Here is a 25,713-nt window from a genome sequence, read left to right as displayed (position 1 = left end):
CCGTTTGCCTTTGGGATGAGAAAACAGGAGGAGTAAAACTCCTTCCCCTTTAGTTCCCGAGGGACTTCCTCCACCGCCCCTGCCTCTAGGAGCCACTGTACCTCCTGCATAAGGAGTTGCTCGTGAGAAGGGTCCCTGAAGAGGAACGGGGAAGAGGGGTGGGTTGGAGAGAAGGAGGAGAACTGCAGCGTGTAACCCACTTGTACCATGCGTAAGACCCAACGGTCCGACATTATAGATTCATAGATTCATAGACTCTAGGACAGGAAGGGACCTCAAGAGGTCATCGAGTCCAGTCCCCTGCCCTCATGGCAGGACCAAATACTGTCTAGACCATCCCTGATAGACATTTATCTAACCTACCAACCTAAATCTCCCTTGCTGCAGTTTAAGTCCATTGCTTCTTGTTCTATCATTAGAGGCTAAGGTGAACAAGTTTTCTCCCTCCTCCTGATGACACCCTTTTAGATACCTGAAAACTGCTATCATGTCCCCTCTCAGTCTTCTCTTTTCCAAACTAAATAAACCCAGTTCTTTCAGCCTTTCTTCATAGGTCATGTTCTCAAGACCTTTCATCATTCTTGTTGCTCTTCTCTGGACCGTCTCCAATTTCTCCACATCTTTCTTGAAATGCGGTGCCCAGAACTGGACACAATACTCCAGTTGAGGCCTAACCAGCATATGGGACCACGCCTGGCAGAAGTGGAACAAGCAGTCCAAGAAACATGGGGAAGGATCCAGGAGCTGGGTTGGCACGCAGTCCTCGAGCGCTCCTTCAAAACCCCTGCCTGTTGCCAGGCTGGAGCTTGCTATGGCCCTGGCCTTCATTAGGCGTGTTATTCCACCTGTGTCTGTTGTCTCTGCCCCTCCTGTGATAAGGCTCCTGCCTAGGGTAAGGCTGGTACTGCCATTGCTGCGATAGTTGGGGCTTGAATGGCTTCTTCTGAGTTGCCGGGGTGTGCATGCCTAACGACTTGAGGGTTGCCCGGGAGTCTTTAAGGCTATGCAGCCTGTCATCTCTCTGGTCGGAAAAGAGGCCAGACCGTTCGAAGGGGAGGTCCTGGATGGTGTTCTGGACCTCTGGTGGAAGGCCTGAAGCCACCTCAAACACCTCATCACCACACCTGAGGCAACTGTTCTGGCTGCTGCATCCGCTGAGTCCAGAGAGGCCAGTAAAGAGGTCTTGGCAACTGCCTTTCCCTCTTCCATGAGGGCCGTGAACTCAGTCTGAGAGCCCTGGGGAAATGAGTCTTTAAATTTGGAAACTGCTGCCCAGGAATTAAAATTGTGCCTGTTTAGGATCACCTGCTGGTTCACAATCTGTAATTGGAGGCTCCCAGAGGAGTAGACCTTCCTTTCAAAGAGGTCCAATCGTTTAGCCTCCTTGGCCGTGGGGGCCGGGGCTTGCTGGCCATGACACTCCTGTTCATTCATGGCTGAGATGACCAGCGAACAGGGGGCTGGATTAGAAAAAAGGAAGTCATATCCCTTGGAAGGTCCCAAGTACTTCCTCTCCACCCCTCTTGCCGTTGGTGTGCTGGAGGCTGGGGTTTGCCAGACCGTCTTGTAGTTAGACTGAATGGTCTTTTTGAGAGGGAGCACAATTCTGGAGGGACCTTCAGGGCTTAGTATGTCCAGCATAGGATCCTCCTGCTCCACCACTTCCTCCCCTGTAGGCCCAAGTTCTGGGCGACCTTGCAGAGCAGCTCCTGATGTGCCCTCTGGTCAATCAGGTGAGGCCCCGATACTGCCGTGCCCGCCACAGCTTTGTCCGGGGATGATGAGGAGGTGAGGGCCTGCTGTGCTTCTTCTGTCTGCTCTTCCTGCCGCTCATCATAGGCCGAGGGCACATCCGAGCCCTGCCTGGTTGATTGTCCTCGAGACGGCCCCTGGCTCAGTGTTGCTTCCGCTCGCTGGTGTTCTGGAGAAGCGGCTGGTGGCCTGAATACCATAGCCTCCTTGGGTGAGGAGGGGTGCCTACATGGGGACCGGGACAGATGCACCGAATAGCCGGACCTCAAAGCTCTAGAGGAGGTCCCTTGCTGCTGATGATAGGTCCACGGTGTCCAAAAGAGCCATTGTCCTGGTGGGTCCCACTGGGGATGCCATGTGGTCTGGGGCTCCCTGCTAGCCGGTCCTGTGGGCATAGCTAGAACGGCCTGAGTTGACTTCAGATTCCGAGGATGCCGACCTCGAAGGCCAATGTGGTGCCATGACACGGTGCTGTCAGGAGGCTGGAGAATGGCACCTCACTGACCGGGACGAGGATTGGTACCAATGCTCTCAGGACCGGGATCACTGCCTTCTACCAGGAATTGCAGCCTTATTTCTCCTCAGTGCCGGCTTAGTGATGGTGCTGAGAAGCAGTGCACCAACGGAGCCGGTGCTGTGTGCTGGCTCAGTTCCAGTGCCATTGAGTTCCACCGAGTCAAAGATAGCTGGGAGTCCACAGAGGCTGAGCTCGACCAGGACCGGCGCCGGGAGCGGTACTTGGGCAGTGACCTTGAGCGGCGCACCATTGCCAGCTTGCCTCTGGACAGCACTCTTGGTGATGGCGCCAGAGGCTGCTCCTTGTGAGGGAGGGGTTTTGCCACCAACAGCTCGATGAGGTCTTTTGCTGCCTCAGAGGTGTCTGGCGTGGATGGCTGTTCTAGAATGTCCTCCAGCCCTTCTTCCGCACTCAACCCACTTAGCCCAGGGCTCAACAGGCCCTGCGGCACCAGAGTCACCGGTGCCGGAGCATGTCCTGGGGCCGTACTGCTCTTTTGAGTGCTCAGTCCCTTGGGAGGTGCCGCCTTCTTATGTGGAGAGTGCCCTCTATCGCCTTTTGGGTGCTCCTTCGATCATACTGGAGAGGGTGAGTGGTGCTGGGGCTTGTCCTATTGCCTTGGTGCTGCATGCTTGCGGTGCCCGCCCAGCGCCAGATCACAGACTGATGCCGGGGCACTCCACAAAGAGGACGCCGGTACCGAAGTCGGCTGGTCTGAGGCTGCAGGTTGCAGCACGGCCTCCATGAGCAACTGCTTGAGGCGAAAGTCTCTTTCTTTCTTGGTTCTTGGCTTAAAGGCCTTACAGATCTTGCTGCGGTCAGTCTGGTGTACTTCCCCAAAACAAAGGAGACATACATTGTGGGGATCGCTGATCGGCATAGGCTTGCGGCACGTGGTACAAGCCTTAAACTCTTGGGCCTGCAGCATGCCCTGCAGCCCAGGGCTGGTGATGGAAACTACTTCCAGACACCTAAACAAAGGAAGCTTAACTATCTACTATTAAGAAGTGCTAACTACTGATAACTGCTACAACTGTGCTAACGGATCACTCGCAAGCGAGAAAAGAATTGTTCCAACGCCGCCATGGATGGTAAGAGGGAACTCAAGGGGGGTTGCGTCGGCAGGGGTATATATGCAACAGCGTGGAGGCATCACTCTGGGGGCTCCCCTGCCGACCCAACGGGAGCCGCTAAGGAAAAAGTTTCCAAAATCCATGCACGTGGCGTGCACACACCTAATGTGGAATGGACGTGAACAAGCACTCAAAGAAGAACCCGATATTGAAGAATCTGATATTGGAGTAGTCAATGAAAATTTAAGCATAATATACCAAAAATATTACATTTTTCTATCAGGAGAGGATCAATCTTAGCTAGATATTAATGTGAAATAAAATCTTACCAGATAGGTTAATCCAGTGCCCACGGTGCCATGGCACCCACCAAGGCATTTATGTGAGCCCGCCTAGTGCCCAGTAGGGGACAGAAGCCACGGCCCTGTGCCTGCCAGGGACAGAAAACTCCGGGGCCCACAGGCTGCAGGCACCGGTGCTCTCTGTCCCTGGCAGACGCGGGGCTGCAGCTTCTCTCTGGCTTCTCCGGGGCTGCAGGCTATGAGCGCCGATGTTCTCGGTCCCCGGCAGGTGTGGGGCCGCGACTTAAGCCGGAGAGAAGTCACAGCCCCGGGCCTACCAGGGACAGAGAACTCCAGGGCTGCAGGCTTCCTTCTATGTTAAAGTAAGAATAATAAATATATTTAAACCAGCAGTTCAGCAATGTTTTGCTTTTTAAAAATAAATAAGATGAAAACTGTTTATGATATTTATTTTGTAAAAACTCCTTAATTTTTCTTACAAGTAGATAAAAAAGAGCAAATTCACATGGTAAGATGAAAGAGTAACTGCCGAATAATTTATTTAATACCTTTTACATGTAAAATTACCCTTTTTATCTTATGAATTCATATATTATGTAATATTAAATATGATGTTTTTCATATTATTTAATGTACAAATACAAAATAAGCCTTAAAAAATTGTTGGCACCACATTCTTCTGAAAACATGAATGTACTACTGGCCACAAAAAGGTTGGGGACCATTGGCTTAATCTGTCTCTAGTTAGGATTTCCATTAATTCTTTATAAGATGTTAAAAAAATTTCCATAGCCTTAAGCTTCCAGTCTTCTACACATTATATATTTAAACAGACTGCTAGTTAGTTTGAGCTCCTCCTTACAGATTTAATAGTTTTGGTTAATCATCATTGCTTACAAATAGTAGCTTTATATTTAACATGTAAAAAAAAATCTCCATTTCAGTTTAATGGAATGACAGGTCAATAGTTTGAACCATACCATGTTTCAATGTTTACAAGGTTATTTTTGTAGAAACAAAACCACTAGAAACACAGAGCCAGGTAAACTATTAGAGGAAGTAATAGAAATAAATCTTCAATGCATACATAAAGGAGGATAATTCATTATAGTAAGCAATGCTGAAATGTATTTCAGAATGTCAAGTGCTTATTGTATTACATAAATCAGAAGACAGAACTTTAATACTTATCCAAAATATCAATTAGAAATATTTAACTTCAATTCTTCTCTCAATGCCATTTGATAAAAGTAGTTTATAAAAACAAAATAGTATTCAGTGGACTAAACACATAATATAACTTAATACTGCTTTTTGTAGTCTTCCCACATAACCTTATACAATAAATACTATTTACAAAATTACAACAATTTTAATGTATAATTAATTACAGTTGCTAAATTTCACTTCCCTTTGAAGACAAAAAGCTTTTCCAGCTCATTTTAACTCCTAGGCTCTCCTAACTAGCAGGCACTAGACTCAAAAGAACAAAAACAAAACACAGTGCACACTTCATCCGGAGGGAAGTAAAATCCACCTCAAATACACCACACTCAAATCTCTGCAATATTCACATAGGAGAAAACAAGCAGAAGAAACCAGAACTAACATAACTAAAAATAAATGAGCTTCACTACTCAATTACAAAATGCCTGAAGGTAGAAGCTAGTCATCATGTGCAAGCTAAGTAGATGACATCTTCTAGTCAACATTTCATTTAGTGAACAAGGAACTGTGTTAGCTATGCCCTTATGTCAGATCAAGAACTGCTCTCTGTGCTCTGAGAAGCTCTAAATACATTATAACCCTCACGTTTCAAAACTGTCATATCCATGCTGCAAATCTTTAAAATTTTGATGGTTTCAAGATATAACAGCTGGAGCCAGCTTATAACTCTGAAAAAACATTGAAGTTTAGTGCAAGGGTGACTAACATAGTGTCCACAAGCCAGATTCAGTCTCAAGGACCCCTTCCTGCAACATTCTCCAAAGACCAAGTGTAGAATAGACAGCGATTATATATATAATATCTAGTTTGCTGCCCTGTTCAAATACAAAAGAAAAAAAAACCTACAAAGTAGAAAAGGTAGGAAGTAACCCCTCCACAAAAGTTTGCATTGAGCAGGGGTTGGACTAGATGACCTTCTGAAGTCTCTTCCAACCCTAATCTTCTATGATTCTAAAAATGGATAAAAGCATGGGAAAAGAATATTTGCCCCAAATGGGGATTTAATTTCCCAAGCTAAACTATTGCTTCAGCTCCTATTCAAGGTAATTGCCTGAGAAACACTTGATTGGAAAGAGTTCTTTGTCTGAGATTCAATACAAGATACGAACCCACATATTCCAAGGCATAAATCAACCAATAACCGATTATTATTTATATCACTGTAGTTTCAAATGCCCAAATCAAAGTCAGGGCCCCTCATGCATAGTGCTGTACAAACTTCTTGTAAGAGAAGCTGAAGCCATCCTTGACCATACTCTAAATTATAAGGGGGACTAAATTCCCCCTCAAGAGCCCTTGTGAAACAGGGGAACACAAAATGACTTAAACCCATCTTTGTGCTCGGATACCCAGCTACACTGAGCAGAGCTCCAGTGTAGCAGAGGATCTGGGCAAAAGACTCTGGTATCAGTTGTTATTCAATTAAATGCCTGAAAAACACCCAAGAAAAGAAGAAGTCTTAGTTAAAGATACAAAACACCTGTCCCTATAATTAAGAGATTAAAAAAAATCACAATGTAAATTTGAGACCTCTGAGACTTCCAGCAAAACCAGAGAGAACTAGATTTGACCTTTCCTGATATTTCCAAGATTAAAATCCAAAAATAAGGACAATTATTTTTTAAACCTTTCAGACCTTTCTTCTACACATCATAGAGAAGTGAAAACGAACACAAGCCATTTTCAACCCACATTGAAGGTCACCTTTAAGTGGAGGATAACTTTATTTAAAATGTATGTAGAGTGGTAAAAAAACATAAGAAGATTGTTCATTTTAGGTTAATGAAAAACAGTTTAAAATAACCCTATATACTGTCAACATTACTTCAAAAGAAAAATTTCCATTTGAAAATTTTCTGTCTTAAATATATTCAATAACTGGTATTTTGGAAAACAAGTCTCAGCACTAATATAGTGCATCAGTTTAACCTAATTATTGTACAGATTTATTTCCTACACAACCTCCAAATTTAAAGTGTGCCTAGTTACATATACACAGGATTAAATATTTCTTTTTATCCTACCACAACATCCCATTAATAGGAAAATGTATCAGCGTCTTCCCTGAACATTTCCTGTCTTGGAATAATGAGGTCCACATATCCATGACATTGAGTGCACTGCTTAATGCAGCCTTGAAGGCAGACCAAAACCTGTCTGTCAGAGGCAGGGGAAGTGTGACTCCACCACGGAGAAACCACCAGTTGAGACATTTGCACAGCATTTGAAAAACTAAGAACTCTATCAATAAGGAAAATTAGGCATTAAGACTAAACAGAACAAACTTCCTGCAGAGTAAGGAATTCAGCGAATGACAAACTTGAGTGCCATTTAATAATTTGATATTTTTTCCCATTTAACAGCCCATTCAGGTTGGGTTGGATCTGTGGACCTCATTACTCCAAGTAAGGAATTTTTCAGTTAAGACACACATATATTTTCCTGTTTTCTTATTCATAATGAGGTCCACAGATCTATGATATTGGGATTTTCATACCAGCATCCACTCAGGGGAATTTTACACAGTTGTGTATAGACGCGAAATATAATCCTTTTCTAATAGTTACTGGGATATTAAAGCAAGGGGCACCCATCTATTGAAGGCTATATCAGATGACTGTAGAATTTGAAAGTGACATGAACAGTTGGCCACGTGGCTGTTTTCCACATTTCCTCTTATGAGAATGATGTTTTCTGCCCATAAAGCTCCCACAAGTCTGAGAGATTGAGCTCTGATACTAGAAGACACGGTTATGCTTCTTTGACTCCTTTGTTCTGAGATACAATATCTCAGCCATCTAGAAATGGAGAATTCCAAAGCCTCCTTTCCCTCTGACACAAGATAAAGCACAAACAAAACATTTGCCTTTCTGACCTGAGTTGTGTGGTGAATATATACTTGTTCAGCTCAGCAGACATCCTACGGTAAGCCACAGTTTCTCTTTGGGGGTGAGATGGAGATTTGCTGAAGATTGGAAGAATAATTTCCTATACTCTCTAGAGAGTGGAGGGGTAAGAAGACAAGGTCGAATCTTGAGCACCACTTCAGCTTTACGCAAGGTACAATATTGAGTTTTCAGAAAAACAGCTCCCAACTCAGACTCTGAATAGCCACAATTGCAATCAGAAAGGTTACTTCAATGGTTAGAAAGTAATAGGCCACCTTCATGACAGGTTCAAATGGAAGGCCTGTAATGGCATGGAGAACCAGGTAAGATCCCACAAAGGAACTTCAGGTATCTCAAGAGGATGTAGAAGAGATACTGCTCTCATAAGAAGAATGCTGAATATTTGGGTAAGATGAAATTCACTACTTGTCTATTGCAATAAGGATGTTAGACAAAACAGCAACTTGACCTCAGTGTTTGAACAGTCAGGCTTATCACCTGGAGTCCATCCTGAAGAAACTTGAGAATCTGCAGTACCAATGCAAATGGAGGAGTGATACCTGTGCTGATGGTAATGGGTAAACCTCAACCAGGCTCCTGAATATGTGGAGTTGTGGATTTATTTCTAGAGTACCACTCTGAACAACCTCTTTGGCTTAAGAGGCTCTATTCGAGAACCATACACCCAGGTTCATACTGTCTGGATTATGATGCATGATTGGCCCTTGTAATATGATATCACTTCTGGATGGAAAGCAGATGAGAGATCTTTGTACCATGTCAAGGCAGTCAGAGAATGCACTGCCAGCATTACCAATGGTGTTTCTCTACTGATCTTCAGTAACATTCTGGTGAGGATATGAAAAGAGATGGAAGGCATACGAGTCCCTCTTTTTGCCATACTTGCAACAAGCCATCTGTTGCTTTGACATTGATTCCACTGTCAAAAGAATACCACTGAAATCTCGTGATTCATATGGGAGGCAAACAGATCTGTTGCTGTGAGATTAAATTCCTTAACCAAGGGATGAAACTCCTCTGGCTCTAGTTCCCATTTTTGATGATCTAACTTTTGCCTACTGAGCTGGTCAGCCACAACATTGATTTTTCCTTGGGTGAAAAGGCAGCAAATTGTCCTTTGGCCAAGCCATCGGGAGGTGAGCTTCTCTTTCAAGGACTGTAGACTTTGTTCCATTTCATTTGCTGATGTATGAAATGGCCGAGAAGTTATCTATCATGATCAGCATTGAGGGCAGTCCAGACGAGAGAGCAAAGCCTTGAGACCAACTGGACTGCTCTGAGCTCTAGCCAGTTTATGCTGTGCTTGGTCTCTTGTTTGGACCAGATCCTTTGGACAGTCTTTGATACAGGGTGAGCACCTCTCCTCCTCAGGCTTGCATTTGTGGAGATGACTATCCTGACTGATTCTCCTGTTGGAGAAATCTAACCTGAGTCTACTTGGATTCATCCACCATCTGATTGACCTAAGAATCTTCTTGGGGTGAGACACCTTCACTGAGGGATAGCTAAGACAGTTGAGGGAGGAATAAGAGGAAGCTATGTAGTGATTTCATTTGAGCACTGGCACACTATGAATATCCACACAGGATACCACTGATTCCCCTAAGAGACAGAAGGATATGAATGGGTATTCCCCTTGAGAAGCTGACTATTTGGTAAGATTTTCCAGCTTCTCCAGTCTTTCCTGCAATAACGAACTTTGTAGAGGATAATGACTTCTCCCACTCAGAGAGACTGAGAATTTGTTGAAATCGTTAACTGATTCTTTCACAAAACCATAGCTCAGCAGTATCCTTGCTGTTTAAGTGTTACAATGTATGACTGACTCTAGATGAGGCTTGAATAAGGACGTTACACAAGGAAGGGACAGACAGACATCTTTCTGTCTCAGAGCTGCTATTAACAATGCCATTACTTTCATAAACACTTGCAGTGTTGTTGCTAAATGAAAAAGGGCAAGGAAGAATAGGAAAGTTTAGGAAGCATCTATGAGACTCTTAATTGTGATATAGACATAGGCACCCTTCAAATCTACTTGAAGTCATGCAGTCCCCTTCGCCGATGGCAGCTAGTGTGGATTTTAAGGTCTCTATCTTCAATTTTTAGTTCTTCATAGATCTGTTGAGATAATTGATGTCAATAACTGCTCCACAGCCTTGTTTTTGGTGGGGCTTTTTTGGCATGACTGAGCAATATGCAGTGATGTCTCTGGAAAAGAGGAACAGGTCCTACTATAAATGGGAGCAGAAGACCTAGGATGGCTGGCTGCTTACTCAGATTCCTCCTCTTCCTCAAGGAGAAGGCCTTAGGCTTTGCAATTTATTTATAGGTTGAGGAGGACCATATTTGCAATACTGTCCACCCAGGTAAGCATTGCTTGTGAAAGTCCGCGGAGGCACTTACAATGTCAGATGACAGTTCTTTTTCATTTATTTATTCTTGTTGGTCTGTTCTCCCGGATAGATTTCATGCCACAAAGAGGGGGCTAAGATTATGGCTGCCTGTGAAGGGCCTGTATAGTGAGGAGGCCATGTGACATTACCCAGGGTACAATCTGGACTGTTGAACAGCAATGTCCCCTTAACTCTATAACCTGAGGTGCTTTTTACACTTCTTTGCTGTCAGAACAGCTACTACTGACCTGCTCACATAGCCTTCAGCATGCCGATTCACTTCCAGATAAATACATGAGCACTCTGATCACTCGCTCATGAATTAAACTGCAGAGCAACATCAGCAAGTTCCCTAGTCCAGACTTTCCCTTTCAGCCTGGGACCGGCCCCCTCCTTAATTGCGGCATTCAAGTATTCACTGATGTCATAAACAGAGAGATGTGGGGAGGAGAGGTGAGTTAGAGGTTACTGTCTCTCACTTTTATATCCCTCTCCTTTTAATGATTACCCTCAGCTGGGGTGCAGATGACAAGCAGTCTCCTGAGGACATGAGAATGACCATTTAAGCTTCTGTTTTTCAACACCTGGCTGGGGCCAGTGTGTCTGTCTCTGAAAAACTGGTTTGTAGGTGTTACTGAAATGTTATAATTCCAAGTAACAATATTCAGTAGAATCTCAACCTCACATACAGTATTACTACACATATTTTAATAGGATAATAATGTTCAGCAGATTGTGACTTTTCAAATGATATCTCAAGGCATACTTTGTACAACATATGTCATAGTCTTGTAAAAGCAGTGAACATAATGGCACAGACTGTCACAGTCACTCTTTCAGGAAAAAAATCTCTCTCAGTTAGAAACGAGTCCTTGACCATTAAAGAAAAGGGCACATTTATCTATGGCAGTGATGATAGAATACATTTTTGACTGGTGCACACTAAGGAATCTTCTGGCCTTGTAAAATGGAGGCCTCGGAGGAAGCATGGAGTAGAAAGAAAGAAATGGTGGGCAAGACTCCCCTTACTGCCTGCCAGCCCTTCCACATCTGGGCTGCTATCGCTCTCATCACTGCAGAGCCAATGAGGGAAGGAGGTGGAGGTGGTAGAAAGGCATGTGGCAATCTGCAACAGAAGCTGGAAGCGAAAACCAGGATGGCAGGGCCTAGTGACCTACAGCAGCAGCTGAGGATGACAGCCGGATGCTTTCCCAGACTATTAGGTGTGACAATAATACACTGGGAAATTAGAGCTATTAGGTATCCCACTGAGTACATGAGGGATATACAGCTATAGCTTGGCTAAGGCATATGTATACGTCATAACTGTAGTTTACATTTCTCAAAATATTCAGTGCACTCTGCCCTGAAAGTCTAAGTCTATCCTATGTGTGTGGTGGGCTTTTGTTGTTTAAAATACTTAATTTGAATCTCCAGTTCTGATCTGCAGTATTGGCATTTCTCCCCTAAGAAGGAAGATTCCCTGAGGGGAGTGCAGGATATGTAAGCTTAGAGGAGACAACATCTATTTATGGCCAGGTCTTTCTGCACTGATTTGCCATGCTGCATTCTGGGAATGTGGGCAGGAGGCTCCAGCATTGACTATTATATCCCTCATGCTCCACTCCGTGAAAATGAAGAGGGTATACAGGCATTGAGGAATATCTGCCCTGGTGCACTACGAGGAGGTAAGCAGGGGAGCCATGTGCTGAGAATACCTGTCCTGCTGCACTCTGCTGGTGTACGCAGCTGAAGAGAAACAGATTCTACTTTGTGGCTCTTAGAGTGCCTCCTAGAGGAATCCCCTGAATCAGATTCTTCAAAAGATAGAGCTTAGGGACTCTTTTTTCTGTGCCCATGCTTTACGATGGGGAGACTTGAAGGGTCTGAGTGTTAGAGACCTTTTTCTTCTACCTACCCTTGATTTGCCTCCTCCCCAGAAGGAGAGAGTGTAATTTCATTCTGACAGTGCCCTGGACAGGGAAGGACCTTGTGGTTACTCTTTTTGGCAACCTTCCTGTTCCAAGAAATAGAAGATTCAGACTGAAGGTGTTGCTGGACTGGGTACAGAAGAGAGATTCCCAAATTTCCACGCTTTGTTCAAGGGAGATTCCTGGACATGGCCTGAACACAGGCTGACCTCACCCCAGAAGCAGCAAGCTCCAGTCCTGGAGGTTCAAAGGGAGTCCCCTTGGCCCATGTACTGCACTGGGAGACAACACTGGGCTGACATTGTTGGCAGCGAGTAGCCCTGAGACACTGCAGGGCTGGGGAGGGGGCATGCTGCAGAATGGAGGAAAGGGTTGGGCCTGACTGCCTCTTAGCATACTCTCCTTGTTTTGTCCCAGATGCCTTTCCTTAGCTCCCTGTCACTGCCATAGCTGCAGGGGAGGAGCTCGGCAGCTGCTCTTCAGTCAATAGTCTTGACTGTGAGCATTGGCTCCAGCAGCTGGGTGGGAAACTTCCCTGACCCTTTAATAGGGTACTTCAAACTATATTCTCCCCATGTGGGGGGAATGAGGGAATCACCACTTGCTGGTCCTGGATCTAGGGGATGTTGCTGTTTAGGTGCTGCCACAGCTTCCTGGGAGCTCTCCTGGCTGCTTGGGGGCTGAGGCTACAGGAACCTTGGCCTCTGCCTGAGTACTTGAAAGGGAGCTGGGCCTCCAGAGAACAGGCTCACATCTTCATGCAGGCACTTAATCAGCAGGAGAGGTGCAGGAAATAATGTCTGCATCTCTCCTCCCCTTTTTAATTTCTCATCCACGAGCACTCTACATGGGTGAGATGCTGGCACAGAGTTCCAGTAACTGAGGGGAAAGGGAATTCTTTCTTTTAATAAAGGCAGGCCCTGACAACCTGGAGATTAAGCCTCTTCTCACCCCCTTTTCCTGCAGCAGCAGCAGCTAGTCTGCTTGCAGTTGGAGAGGCAGATGAGGTTGGATTTTTCAAGTGGAGCCACACCTCCCCTGCCTCTGACTGGCAGGTATGGTCTGCCTCCAAGTTTGTCTAAAACAGAGTACCCAATGTCTTGGATCTGTGGACTTTATTAGGAAATAGAAACAGATCTTTTTTCCAGATTTATGTTCAGACTACAAAGGACATTCCTTTCATAGGCATTTAATCTGCTGTATGAGTTTCAGCTAGAAAAGAATTAATATCAATGCTAAATCAAGTTTAAACATATAAATTACGGGGTAGGGGGGATACATAATAAAACAAGTAAATCCTTCTTTATCCCCACCAAGAAAATCTGCTGAGAATGCTATATATCCAGCTTAAATGCTTAGTGAAAGTATGGTATAAACACTAGACCAAATGGTCTATTTGCAAAGCTTTAACAAGCCAATTTCAAAGCTACACAAAGCTTTCTGGCATATTAGGTCCTCCGCTAGGGGGTTCTGTCATTTGGGATCCCTTTGAAACAGAATATGGTTGTAATTTGTTTATTCAGCATTGGGAAGTCATTGTTCCTAAATAATACGATATCAGAAAACCCTAAGAAAATTTCCTCTGCCTCTTCCAAGATATGCAAGGCTTCCACAGCAAAAAAAGTCTCTCCATTTCAAGCACCCAGTTTGTATTACACAATATTAACCCCCTTCACTGGGGGTATCAGGTAACCATAGCTTTAAATATAAGAACAGATCTGAAAGCAATTTTATCAACTTTAGATTTAATCAATTAAAAAAATTCCAAAGCAGTTTCAGTACTACACCTGTCCCTGATGCCCTGTACCAATTTTTGTCACTTTATAACCATCTTTTCCTGTTTTGTTTTTAAAAAAAACATTTCTTTCTCTTTGCTCTTTTTATCTGTGTTAAATATCCATGCAGGAAACATTGACTTGTGAAAAGATTAAATACTGTCAAATGAGCAAAATAAATACATTGATAGAAAGAGGAAAAAGTTACACTAATCTTTGGTGTTACTTATAACAGTAGACAAAATACTTATAGATTGAAACGTAATTTTTAAGTAAACTGTAGTAATTTAACTTGGGGATAAACCCACAATACGAGCTCTGACTGCTGAGGGTACATAATTTATACTAATACTTAAGGGAATACAATATGTAGATTGCTCACAGCTTTATATCTATTTACTCAGTCATTCTCAAAAGTCAATATGAAACAGTCTTTAAATGTTAACTTATCTTAAAAGGGAGTAACTGCCCCCAAAGTTATGATGAATCTCTTCAGAAAACTGGTTTATTATTGACTGAAGCCATTTTTTCCATATCCATTCTAATGCCAAAGCAAAGTTAGATTTCTGAGAAGATGAACTGGCTCTACAAACTACTTACTCATAAAATGGAAAAGAACAGTTACTTAACAGTAACTGTGGTTCCTTAAGATGTCCTGTTAACAAGGATTCCACTTCTGGTGTGTATGCATCCCATGCACATGAGATTGGATTCTTTTGGCCAGCGATGTCTGTTGGAGCCACACTTGCACCCTGGATGCTAATGGGACTCTCTCCGACATAGGACATAAAGGACAGATTGGGCCCAACCATCCTTCAGCTTCTTCACCAATATAAAAAACCCACAGGTACAAGACTCTGCAGAAGTAGGGAAGGAGGGCAGGTCATGGCTTCCATGGGAACAATACATCTCAAAGAACAACAGTTACTGTAAAGTAAGTAGCAGTTCTTTCAAGTAATTGTCCCTAGGGATCCCATTTCTGGTGACTAGCAAGCAGTTACACTCCCTAGTTTGGAGATAAATGCTAGGAGTCCTATTTTAAAAAGGATTGCAGGACAGCTCTACCACGTGGAAATCCAATCTGGAAACCTCAACTAAGGAATAGGGCTCGGAGAACACGTTGACTGATCTCCTTGTATCCTGCAAAGGATGTATCTTAAGGAAGCAGTAGAGGCTGCCGGAACCCAGCTGGACTAAGTTATAACCTAGACAGGTGGCTCTAACCAGGCTAACTTGCAGAAGGATCTTACAAAGAGTTACATATGCATTTAGAGTCTCAGAAAGTATGGTCTAACCCTTAACCTTGTCAGTAAAGGTCACAAACAATCTAGGAGAGTTCCTGAAAGACTAACACTTTCATTATTTCAAGCATGTATGGCTTAGCATCCCTTTAATTTGAGTGAGGCTTGTGGAAGTAAACCAGAAGGTGAACAGACTGACTCAAATAAAGCAATCTCAGGCAGAACCTTGGGGTGAGGCCTAAGAGTCACTTTATCTTTATAGATCACCATGTAAGATGAACTAGCCATATGGGTCTGAATTTTCTTTACCTCCAAGTTACAAGGAAGGTAGTCTTCATAGACAGATGAGATAAGGAGGTCAAGGGGGCATATGGGAGGGGATACATTAAAGTTTCTTAGTACTATATCGAGGTTCCAGAAAGCCTGGGGCTCCTGAACTTCAGAAATCATGTGTATGATGTGTGGCCCTGAACAGGAGGGTGATGTGTGAAAATTGGTTGGATATTCTATGGGATTAATGGAAAGTGCCAATTGTTTTAGGTCTAGCCAATAGATCAAAATAGCAGAAATAGGATTTTCAAGGGACACAAATGATGTCGGGATGTCCAAATAGACACACTGTTCCACTGTTTTTAAGTCAATCTAGTTGAGTTTTTTTTTCCCTTTGCTAGAGAATTCTGAACATCTGATTGGTACAGAGCCATTGACATTATCTGATGACAAATACACCAAGTCCAAGATCTCCTGAAAGAGTGAAGATGATTTTGCTCCCCCAGTCTGTCAATGTAGTGCATGGCTGTTGTATGGTCTGTCAGCACTTGGGCTGACACTAGGTAAGGAACACTTTGCACGTCAGGTAGAGGGCTATGAGTTTCAGAACATTTACATGTAGAGAAGCTTTGGGGGGAGTCTATAGGGACTCCATATGAGTGCCCTACCCTTGAGTTGAAGCATCTCTCACCAGAATCCTGGTAACAAGAGGTAAGAAATTGCACACCTGAAGTGAATCTTTCCACCAATTTCATGAGGAAAGGACCTCTTACGGGACCATCATCTGCATGTATATGCAACATTCACTTGGCAAATACATTTCAAGTACCCTTATACAGAGCATACTGAAGTGTGGCAAACTGCAATAAATAGACACAAGAAGTTATACAACCCAGAAGTGCAAAGCACACTCTTACTAATGTCTTTGGATGAGCCTACAGATGGCTGAGAAGGTCACTATGTAGTTTAGAATCTTTCTTATCATAGATAAACCTTTGCTGACCTAGAATCTAATACAGCCCCATATGAACTCTATGCTCTGAGTTGTCACAAAAGTGGATTTTTCTCTGTTTATTTGGAGGTCCAGAATAGCACAGAGCCTTTGGATTACACTGGTCAACCTGGTCAGCTGCTACGGTAATTCACTTTGGATGAGCTAATGGCAAAGAAATGGATAGACCTGAATACCTTACATCTCAAGTGAGCGGTCATAGTGGCTAGGTACTTGGTGAAAACCTTCAGCCCTATGAAAAGACCAAAGAGTGGGGACCCTGTATTGATGGGCAATCTCCCATATCACAGATCTGAGGTATTTCCTGTGTACCACATGAAGACACCGGTGGAAACAGACCACCTGAAGGTCCAAACCAGTCTTGAGAGGATTATAAAGACCAGTGTCACCATCATGAACTTGAAATGTCAGAGGAACTTGTTGAGGCATCATAGTTCTGGGATAGGGCACATCCTCCCTTCCTTCTTTGGGATTAGAAAATAGTGGAACTAGGATCCCTTGACCCTGAACTCTAGAAGCATCACCTCCATTGCGCTGAGTTGCAGAATGGAGTTCAACTCCTCTTTCAACAGTGTCTAGTGAAAAAAATCCCTGAGAAGGGATGGGGATGGAGAGTAAGAAAGCAATATCCTTTGCTGACAAATTGAGAGGCACCAATCCTTTGTGATGCCAGCCAAGGATTTCCAGAAAAGGATAAAACATTTGCCATAAAGAGGAGGAAGAGCAGTTCTAGATCCCTCATAGTTAAGACCCTGGCAGAACCTATGGTGTCACACCTTCTGCCAAGACGAAGACAGACTGGATAGCAGCTAAGGAAATGGCAAAGGATTATCTGCACTGGAATTTTTTCCTCCTCAGTGGTTCTGATGTCCTTGGCAGTCTACTGGTGTATGGGGCTGAGGGATTCTGCCTGATGGAGCCCTGAGGTCTGACTTGTGCTTTCTGGGCTTTTACACCAAAAAAGAAAACAAGATAGGTCTACAGTCGTTAACAAATCAAGGGCCTCGTTGGTCTTGGAGCTGAAGGAATCACAACCATCCTCTACTGTGCAAATGCCAGACTTCCTTGAGTATCTCTGACAACTTGGGGCAAGGTTGGCACAAGAACAAAGAACAAAGAACAAGGCCAAATGGATATAGAAAGGCCATCGACAAGTTTAGGCTTGAAATCAGATGAAAGTTTCTAACCGTCAGAGGAGTGGAGTTCTGGAACAGCTTCCCAAGGGAAGTAGTGAGGGCAAAAAACCTAACCAGCTTCAAGACTGAGCTGGTTAAGTTTATGGAAGGGGAATGGTATGATGAATCTGTGTACAATGGCATGTGTCACACCTGCCACTGCTAACAGCAAATGCATCTGATCTTCAGCTGTTGGAGATGGGCTACTAGATGGGGAGGGATCTGAGTTACTACAGAGAATTCTTTCCCAAGTGTCTGCCGGGTCAGTCTTGCACACATGCTCAGGGTCTAACTGACTATCATATTTGGATTGGAGAAGGAACTTTCCCCGAGGTCAGACTGGCAAAGACCCTGAGAGGGTTTCATCTTCCTCTGAAGCACAGAGCACAGATCAATGGCTGGTTTAATCTACAGTAAATTGTGGATTCTGAGTCAGAGATTATGGGTCTATGACAGGAGTGGGAGAGTGAGATTCTGTGATGTGCAGGAGGTCAGACTAGATGATCACAATGTTCTCTTCTGGCCTTAAAAGCTTTGGAATCTAAATGGATCCAGAAGAAATTTTGCATTGCCACAGGTGTAGCTATGGTGGATGCTACAAGTGTCACACACTTCCAAAGCTGCTTGCAGGAAAGTTTGGACAATCGGCTCCTCTCAAGCACTATCATGACGTGCAACCCTGGCATCAGATTGGAATAAATATATCCAAAACTTTTAGGAGGCACTTTGTACATCTATCTGCTCTTCTGAATGTGGCCAGTATCGATGCTGGAGTCTGCCACGATTCCTTGCAAGTTTTAACAATCCTTCATTAATGAGAAAGTTTACAAGGTATGAAAGGATAGAGAATACCAAACAGCTTGTGCAACTTCTCTTGCACTTCCTCCAGCAGGATGTCAAGGATCTGAGCCACGTGTTTCATCAAGACTTGGAATACCTTAAAGTCGTCCACTGAACAAGGCACAGAGGGAGTTGCCACTTCACCAGGGAAGATGACAAAATTGTAGCCAGGATGAATTGTTCTTCCACAACTATGTGGTGATCCTCATCGCTCTCTCTCCTTTTTCTTTAGGGTCTATGACTGTACCAACTGAAATAGTTGGAAAAACATGCCTTAACCCTAAGAGGCAATGTATCTAACCCTATACGGGGGCAGGAGTGAATGTTTATTTGTAGGACCAGGATTGTATATCTTAGGGTACCTAGTAGGGACATGACTGATAACCATATGAATACTGGATTGGTGGATCCAGGGGAGAATACCAAGGGGCCCTGTTCTTTGTGAGACCCATGCCTTTTACTGCTCAGAGAACAGTGTCCTAAGTTCCTCTCTAACTTAGGGGGAACTTGAACCAGGATCTCCCAGATCTCAGGTAAATACCCCAACCACTGGGCTAAAAGTTACAAGGGAAATCCTTCTCCCCCTCTACCCATAGCTTCTTGCAAGAAACACCTTCAGCACCTAACTTCAAGTAAGGGTTCACAGCTCCCTGCAGCCCAGATATAGGCATCGAGCCCTCTGAGAGGGGCAAGGATCAGGACACAATCTTATCCTTAGCATCTTCCATTGGCTATTAGCATGCTGACTTTTGTGAACCCCATTCTTAGGTGCCTAATTTCCTTCATTCATTGTATAAAAAGCCTGAGCACCTAACTCAAGCTTTGTGAATCCCAGTGACCTTTTAGGCACCTAGAAGTTAGGCATTCCAGCTTCTATGTCCCTTTGTGAATCTAACACTGGATTGCTATACTGTCATGGCAACATTTATTCCATTTATTCCATTTTGAGTAATGTTCTGAGCAACATTAAGATATGTTGCTCAGAACTTTACTCAAAATAAAATAAATGAGAGATCCTTTTGGCCCCTCCTTTCCCTAGAACAGAGTGCATAGTTTAGAAGGGATCCAAAGAACATCTTAATAATGAGAGAGGGTGGGTTAGTAAATGAAGTGGGCAGAATATCCTTCAACAACATAATACTGATTAAAGCATGAAAAAGGTTTAGTTAGGAAGTAGAAATATAGTTTAAGTAACCAAATAATTTGTTATAGTGTATTTCTTAAATTGCATTTTTGCCTCAGACAGAGGTTCAAAGTGCAGAGTCACCATCAGTACCCCAAAATGCAATCTGCTTTCTTTACAGTTCTACAGTGGCAGGTACATAGAGTTTTCTCTTGCTCAGTCTATTAACTGACAGCAATGTGAAAGCTTTCTGTTAAAACTGTTGGCAGGACTATATTAACTTTTTTCCAGGGTTGACTCAAAACTTTTATGCTCAATTATTCTGAGCAAAAACAACCCTATTTTAGGCACTCAGTGCTGTAAACCATTAATCACACTATCTCCAAGCAATGGTTCTCTCAGCAGGCTACTCAAAAACTTTAGGCTGGTAACAAAATAACATTCTGCATCTTATCTGTAATCATAACAAAGACTTGATCATCAAAATCAGAATCCATACTAAATATAAATCACTGACAACTTTCTATTTCATACCAACATGAACACAAACACAGTGTCTAAGAAAAATAATGTAGTATAATCAGCAAAATATAATAATGGAGGAGAGGGGATTTCATGCATTAAGGACAAAATCACTTAGGGCTTTTCTATACGGCGTGTTAGTGCGCAGAAAGCTGAAACAGCAATAGGTCCAAGTGCACTACAGATCTTTTATCATACGGTAGCAGGCTCACATGACCTGTTACTGCACAGCATGCTAGAGCGCTGTAGATTTACACCACCGTTCGCCATGTACTAACTCTCTGTATAGACATGCCTTTACTTTATCAGCAGACAGTCCCTAGGATTTTAGTTGGTTTAACTACGCATAGACATCTTAACAGGAAATTCAAATCTTTGAAGTAAAACCAATATATGCTCTCCATAATGCAGAGTACTACAGGTCAGAACAAAAAATTCAAATACATGAATACAAAATGAGCAACAACTAGCTAGCCAGTTAAAAAGGATCTGGGGGTTAGAGTGGATCACAAATTGAGTGTGATGCAAGTGCAAAAAAGGCTAATATCATTCCAGGAGGTAACTGTCCCCTCTACTCGGCACCACTAAGGCCTCAGGTGGAGAACTGTATCTCATTTTGGGCACCACACCTCAAGTAAGATTTTGACAAACTGGAGAAAGTCCAGACAAGAGCAACAAAAATGATTAACGGTCTAGAAAATATGACCTATGAAGAAAGATTTAAAAAACTGGGCATGTTTAGTCTTGAAAAAAGAAGACTGATGGGGGAACCTGATAAGTTTTCAAATATGTTAAGGTCTGTTATAAAGAGGCCAGTGAAAAATTGTTGTCCATGTCCACAGAAGGAAGGATAATCAGTAATTAGTTTATTCTTCAGTAAAAGATATTTAAGTAGATGTTAGACATTTTTTCATAACCACCCAAATAGTTGAGCACCACAATAGGCTTCCCTGTCACTGAAGGTTTTTAACAACAGGTTAAACAAACACCGGTCAAGGATGGTCTATGTATATTTAGAATCATAGAACTGGAAGGGACCTCAAGAGGTCATCTAGTCCAGTCCCCTACATTCAAAGCAGGACTAAGTATTTTCCAAGCCATCCCTGTCAGGTGTTTGTCCAACCTTCCCTTGAAAATCCCCAATGATGGAGATTCCACAGCCTCGCTAGGCAATTTAGTCCATTGCTTAACCACCCTGACGGTTAGGAAGTTTTTCCTAATGTCCAACCCAAACCACCCTTGCTGCAATTTAAGCTTATTGTCCTATCCTCAGAGGTTAAGAAGAACAATTTTTCTTCCTCCTCTGTTTAACAACCTTTTACGTACTTGAAAATGATTATGTCCCCTCTCAGTTTTCTCTTCTACAGACCAAACAAACCCAATTTTTTATTCAATCTTCCCTCATAGGTCATATTTTCTAGACCTTTAACCATTTTTGTCACTCTTTTCTGGACTTTCTCCAATTTCTCCACATCTTTCCTGAAATGTGGCACCCAGAACTGGACACAATACTCAAGTTTTGAAGCCTAATCAGTGCGGAGTAGAGTGGAAGAATTACTTCTCGTCTGTTGCTTACAATACTCCTGCTAATACATCCCAGTATGTTGTTTGGGTTTTTTTATTTATTCTTTCCCTATTTTAGACTCTGATCCTACCTCATTTTCACTGGCATTCATTATGTTAGATGCCCAATCACCATCAACCTTCTTGGTGAAACCCGAAACAAAGAAGTCATTAAGCACTTCTGCCATTTCCACATTTTCTGTTATTGTCTCCCTCCTCCTCATTGTGTAATGGGCCTACTCTGTCCCTGTTCTTCCTCTTGCTTCTAATATATTTGCGGATTGTTTTCTGATTTCCTTTTATGTCCCTCGCTAGTTTGATCTTGTTTTGTGCCTTCGCTCTTCTAATTTTGTCCCTACATACTTGTGTTATTTGTTTATATTCATCCTCTGTAATTTGACCGAGTTTCCACTTTTTGTAGGACTCTTTTTGGAGTTTTAGATCATTGAAGATCTCCTGGGTAAGCCAGGGTGGGCTCCTGCTATACTTCAAAGTATCCCACTGCATAGGAAAGATAGGCTCTTGTGCCCTTAATAATGTCTCTTTGAAAAACTGCCAACTGTCTTCAATTGTTTTTCCCCTTAGACTTGCTTCCCATGGGATGCTCAAATCTTCCTTCTTGAAATCCATTCTCTTTATTGTGCTGTTCTCCCTCATACCATTCCTTAGAATCATGAACTCTTCCATTTCATGATCACTTTCACCCAAGTTGCCTTCCATTTTCAAATTCTCAACCAGTTCCTTCCAATTTGTCAAAATCAAATCTAGACCAGCCTCAGACTTGGTCCTGCCTCAGAGCACAGAGCTGGACTAGTTAACCTATCCAAATCTCTTCCAGCCCTATATTTGTGTGATTTGATATTAATATATTAGTGTCATTTTGTTAACCATCTAGGCAACAATATCCAGTGGGTAGCATACAGGACCCAGAGACAGTCGGCCCAAATTCTAAACCCAGCTCTTCCACCTAATCATTGTGCAACCTTAGGCAAGTCACTTCACTTTTTTTTGTGCCCTTGGTTTCCCCACCTGTAAAAAAACAGTATAATAATGCTTACCTACTTTTGAAAATTGTTTTGAGGTCTATGGATTAAAAACACTATAAGTATTATTTTATTCTTTTTTTCTTTATTTTTTACTAGAGGTTACAGAACAGCTGCAATATCCTGGAGGTTTTCATTATATGCTTGTTTCAATATACTACAAACAAATATTTCCTTTTTCTACTGCTTCAAATGAGGGTTACAAGTAGTCTTCCCTTCACACAAGTAGACATAGGTATAGCTTTAAATCTAAAGTTCATAGAAAATGTATCTGGAGCAGCATGGCGAGGAAGCCGGTATGAGAACTGTATATAATAAATTATAGAATAGCATGAGCAATAGTAGATAATACTGTCTTAGGTTTAGGAACAATCTTCTGTTGCTTAAAGAACTGAATATATTTTGCTATCACATTCTTACAAAGAACCAGTTTTAAATTTCTGACAAATTAACTTACCTTAGGAAATTGTTTCACTGGAATTAATACTTTCTGCCCCAGCTTCATATTTTTATTTATCACTACATCAATATACTTTTCCTCTTCCTTTCCTTCTCCTTTTTGGAATTTCTCAATTTCTGTAAAGAAAAGTACAAAAATCTGTTACTGATTTTTTTTTAACTTGATATCATGTTCTCAAGTAAATGAATAATTTTTATATAGCATAAATTCCAAAACCAGTGTGTAACTTGTAAAACAGATTGATTTCTCTCCTAGGCTACCATTTACAACTACATATTTGAGTCATAAGAACATAAGAACGGCCAGACTGGGTCAGACCAAAGATCCATCAAGTCCAATATCCTGTCCTCTGACAGTGGCCAATAGCAGGTGCCCCAAAGGGAATGGACAGACAGGTTATCATCAAGTGATACATGTCCTGTCACCCAATCCCAGCTTCTGGAAATCAGAGGCTAGGAACACCATTCCCGCCCATCCTGGCTAATAGCCATTGATGGACCTATCTTCCATGAATCCATCTAGCTCCCTTTTGAATCTCGTTCTAGTATTGGCCTTCACAACACCCTCTGGCAAGGAGTTCTAGAGGAACACAGTCATTGCATGAAAAAAATACTTTCTTGTGTTTGTTTTAATCCTGCTACCTCTATTAATTTCATTTGGTGGCCCCTTGTTCTTGTATTATGAGAAGGAGTAAATAATACTTCCTTATTTGCTTTCTTTATACCACTCATAATTTTATAGACCTCTATCATATCCCCCCTTAGTCGCCTCTTTTCCAAGCTGAAAAGTCCCAGTCATATTAATCTCACCTCATATGGAAGCCATTCCATACCCCTAATAATTTGTGGTGCTCTTTTCTGAATCTTTTCCAATTCCAATACATCTTTTCTTCAGATGGGGAAACCACATCTGCACACAGTATTCAAGGTGTGGGCATACCATGAATTTATATAGAGGCAATATGATATTTTCTGTATTATTATCTATCCCTTTCTTGATGATTCCGAACATTCTGATCACTTTTTTGACTGCCGCTGCACATTGAGTGATTGATTTCAGAGAACTATCCACAATGACTCCAAGATCTCTTTCTTGAGTGGTAACAGCAAATTTAGATCACATCATTGTATATGTATAGTTAGGATTATGTTTTCCAATATGCATTACTTTGCATTTATCAACATTAAATTTCAGTTTGTTGTCCAGTCACCAGTTTTGTGAGATCCCTTGTAATTCCTTAAAGTCTGCTCTGAACTTAACTATCTTGAGTAATTTTGTATCATCTGCAAATTTTGCCACCTCACTGGTTACCCCTTTTTCCAGATTGTTTATGAATATGTTAAATAGGACTGGGCCCAGTACAGATCCCTGGGGGACACCATTATTTACCTCTCTCCATTCTGCAAACTGACCATTTATTCATACCATTTGTTTCCTATCTTTTAACCAGTTACCAATACATGAGAGAACCTTCCCTCTTAAAAGCCTTTGGTAAGGGACCTTGTCAATGGCTTTCTGAAAATCTAAATGCACTATATCCACTGGATCTCCTTTGTCCGCATGCTTGTTGACCCCATCAAAGAATTCTAGCAGATTGGTGAGGGATGATTTCCCTTTACAAAAACCATGTTGACTATTTCCCAACAAATTATGTTCATCCATGTGTCTGACAATTTTATTCTTTATGATAGTTTCAACCAATTTGACCGGTACTGAAGTGAGGCTTATTGGCCTGTAGTTGCCAGGGTCACCTTTGGAGGCCTTTTTAAAAATTGGCGTCACATTAGGTATCCTCCAGTCATTTGGTACAGAAGCTGATTTAAATGGTAGGTTACAGATGACAGTTAGTAGCCTTGCAATTTCACATTTGAGTTCCTTCAGAGCTCTTGGGTGAATACCATCAGGTCCTAGAGACTTATTACTGTTTAGTTATCAATTTGTTCCAAAACCTCCTCTAATGACACCTCAATTTGGGACAGTTCCTCAGATCTGTCACCCAAAAAGAATGGCTCAGGTTTGGGACTCTCCCTAACATCCTCAACAGTAAAGACCAATGCAAAGAATTCATTCAGTTTCTCCGCAATAGCCTTATCATCTTTGAGTGCTCCTTTAGCATCTCGATCATCCAGTGGCCCCACTGGTTGTTTAGCAGGCTTTCTGCTTCTGATATATTAAAAAAAAATACTTGCTATTACATTTGGAGTCGCTGGCTAGCTGTTCTTCAAATTATATTTTGGTCTTTCTAATTACATTTTTACACTTCATTTGCCAGAGTTTATGCTATTTTCTATTTTCCTCATTAGGATTTATCTTCCACTTTTTAAAATATGTCTTTTTGCCTCTCACTGCTTCTTTTACTTTGCTGTTTAACCATAGTGGCTCTTTTTTGGTTCTCTGTGTTTTTTAAATTGGGGTATACATTTAAGTTGAGCCTCTATTATGGTGTCTTTAAAAAGTCAAAGTATTTTTTAAAAATTCCTTATCTGTTACTATCAGCACTTTGGACTATAACTGACATTTAAGAAAATATAATTTATACTACACACTGGATCATTTATTAGACTTCTTTTATATAGTTTACTCAG

General features: G+C 42.3%; 1 protein-coding gene across 1 annotated transcript in view; it reads right to left on the bottom strand.

Annotated features, from left to right (window-relative positions):
- Positions 1 to 25,713, bottom strand: part of KHDRBS3 (KH RNA binding domain containing, signal transduction associated 3) — a 196,153-nt gene that overhangs the window by 109,134 nt on the left and 61,306 nt on the right. Inside the window, exon 2 of the mRNA XM_050939797.1 lies at positions 23,126 to 23,244. Coding sequence (XP_050795754.1) covers positions 23,126 to 23,244 — 119 coding nt within the window. The remainder of the gene's footprint in view (positions 1 to 23,125; positions 23,245 to 25,713) is intronic.

Source organism: Gopherus flavomarginatus, chromosome 2 (genome assembly GCF_025201925.1).
Source record: "Gopherus flavomarginatus isolate rGopFla2 chromosome 2, rGopFla2.mat.asm, whole genome shotgun sequence".
NCBI lineage: Eukaryota > Metazoa > Chordata > Testudines > Testudinidae > Gopherus > Gopherus flavomarginatus.
The sequence above is the reverse complement of the archived record's forward strand: the minus strand, read 5'-3'. Positions and strand labels throughout refer to the sequence as shown.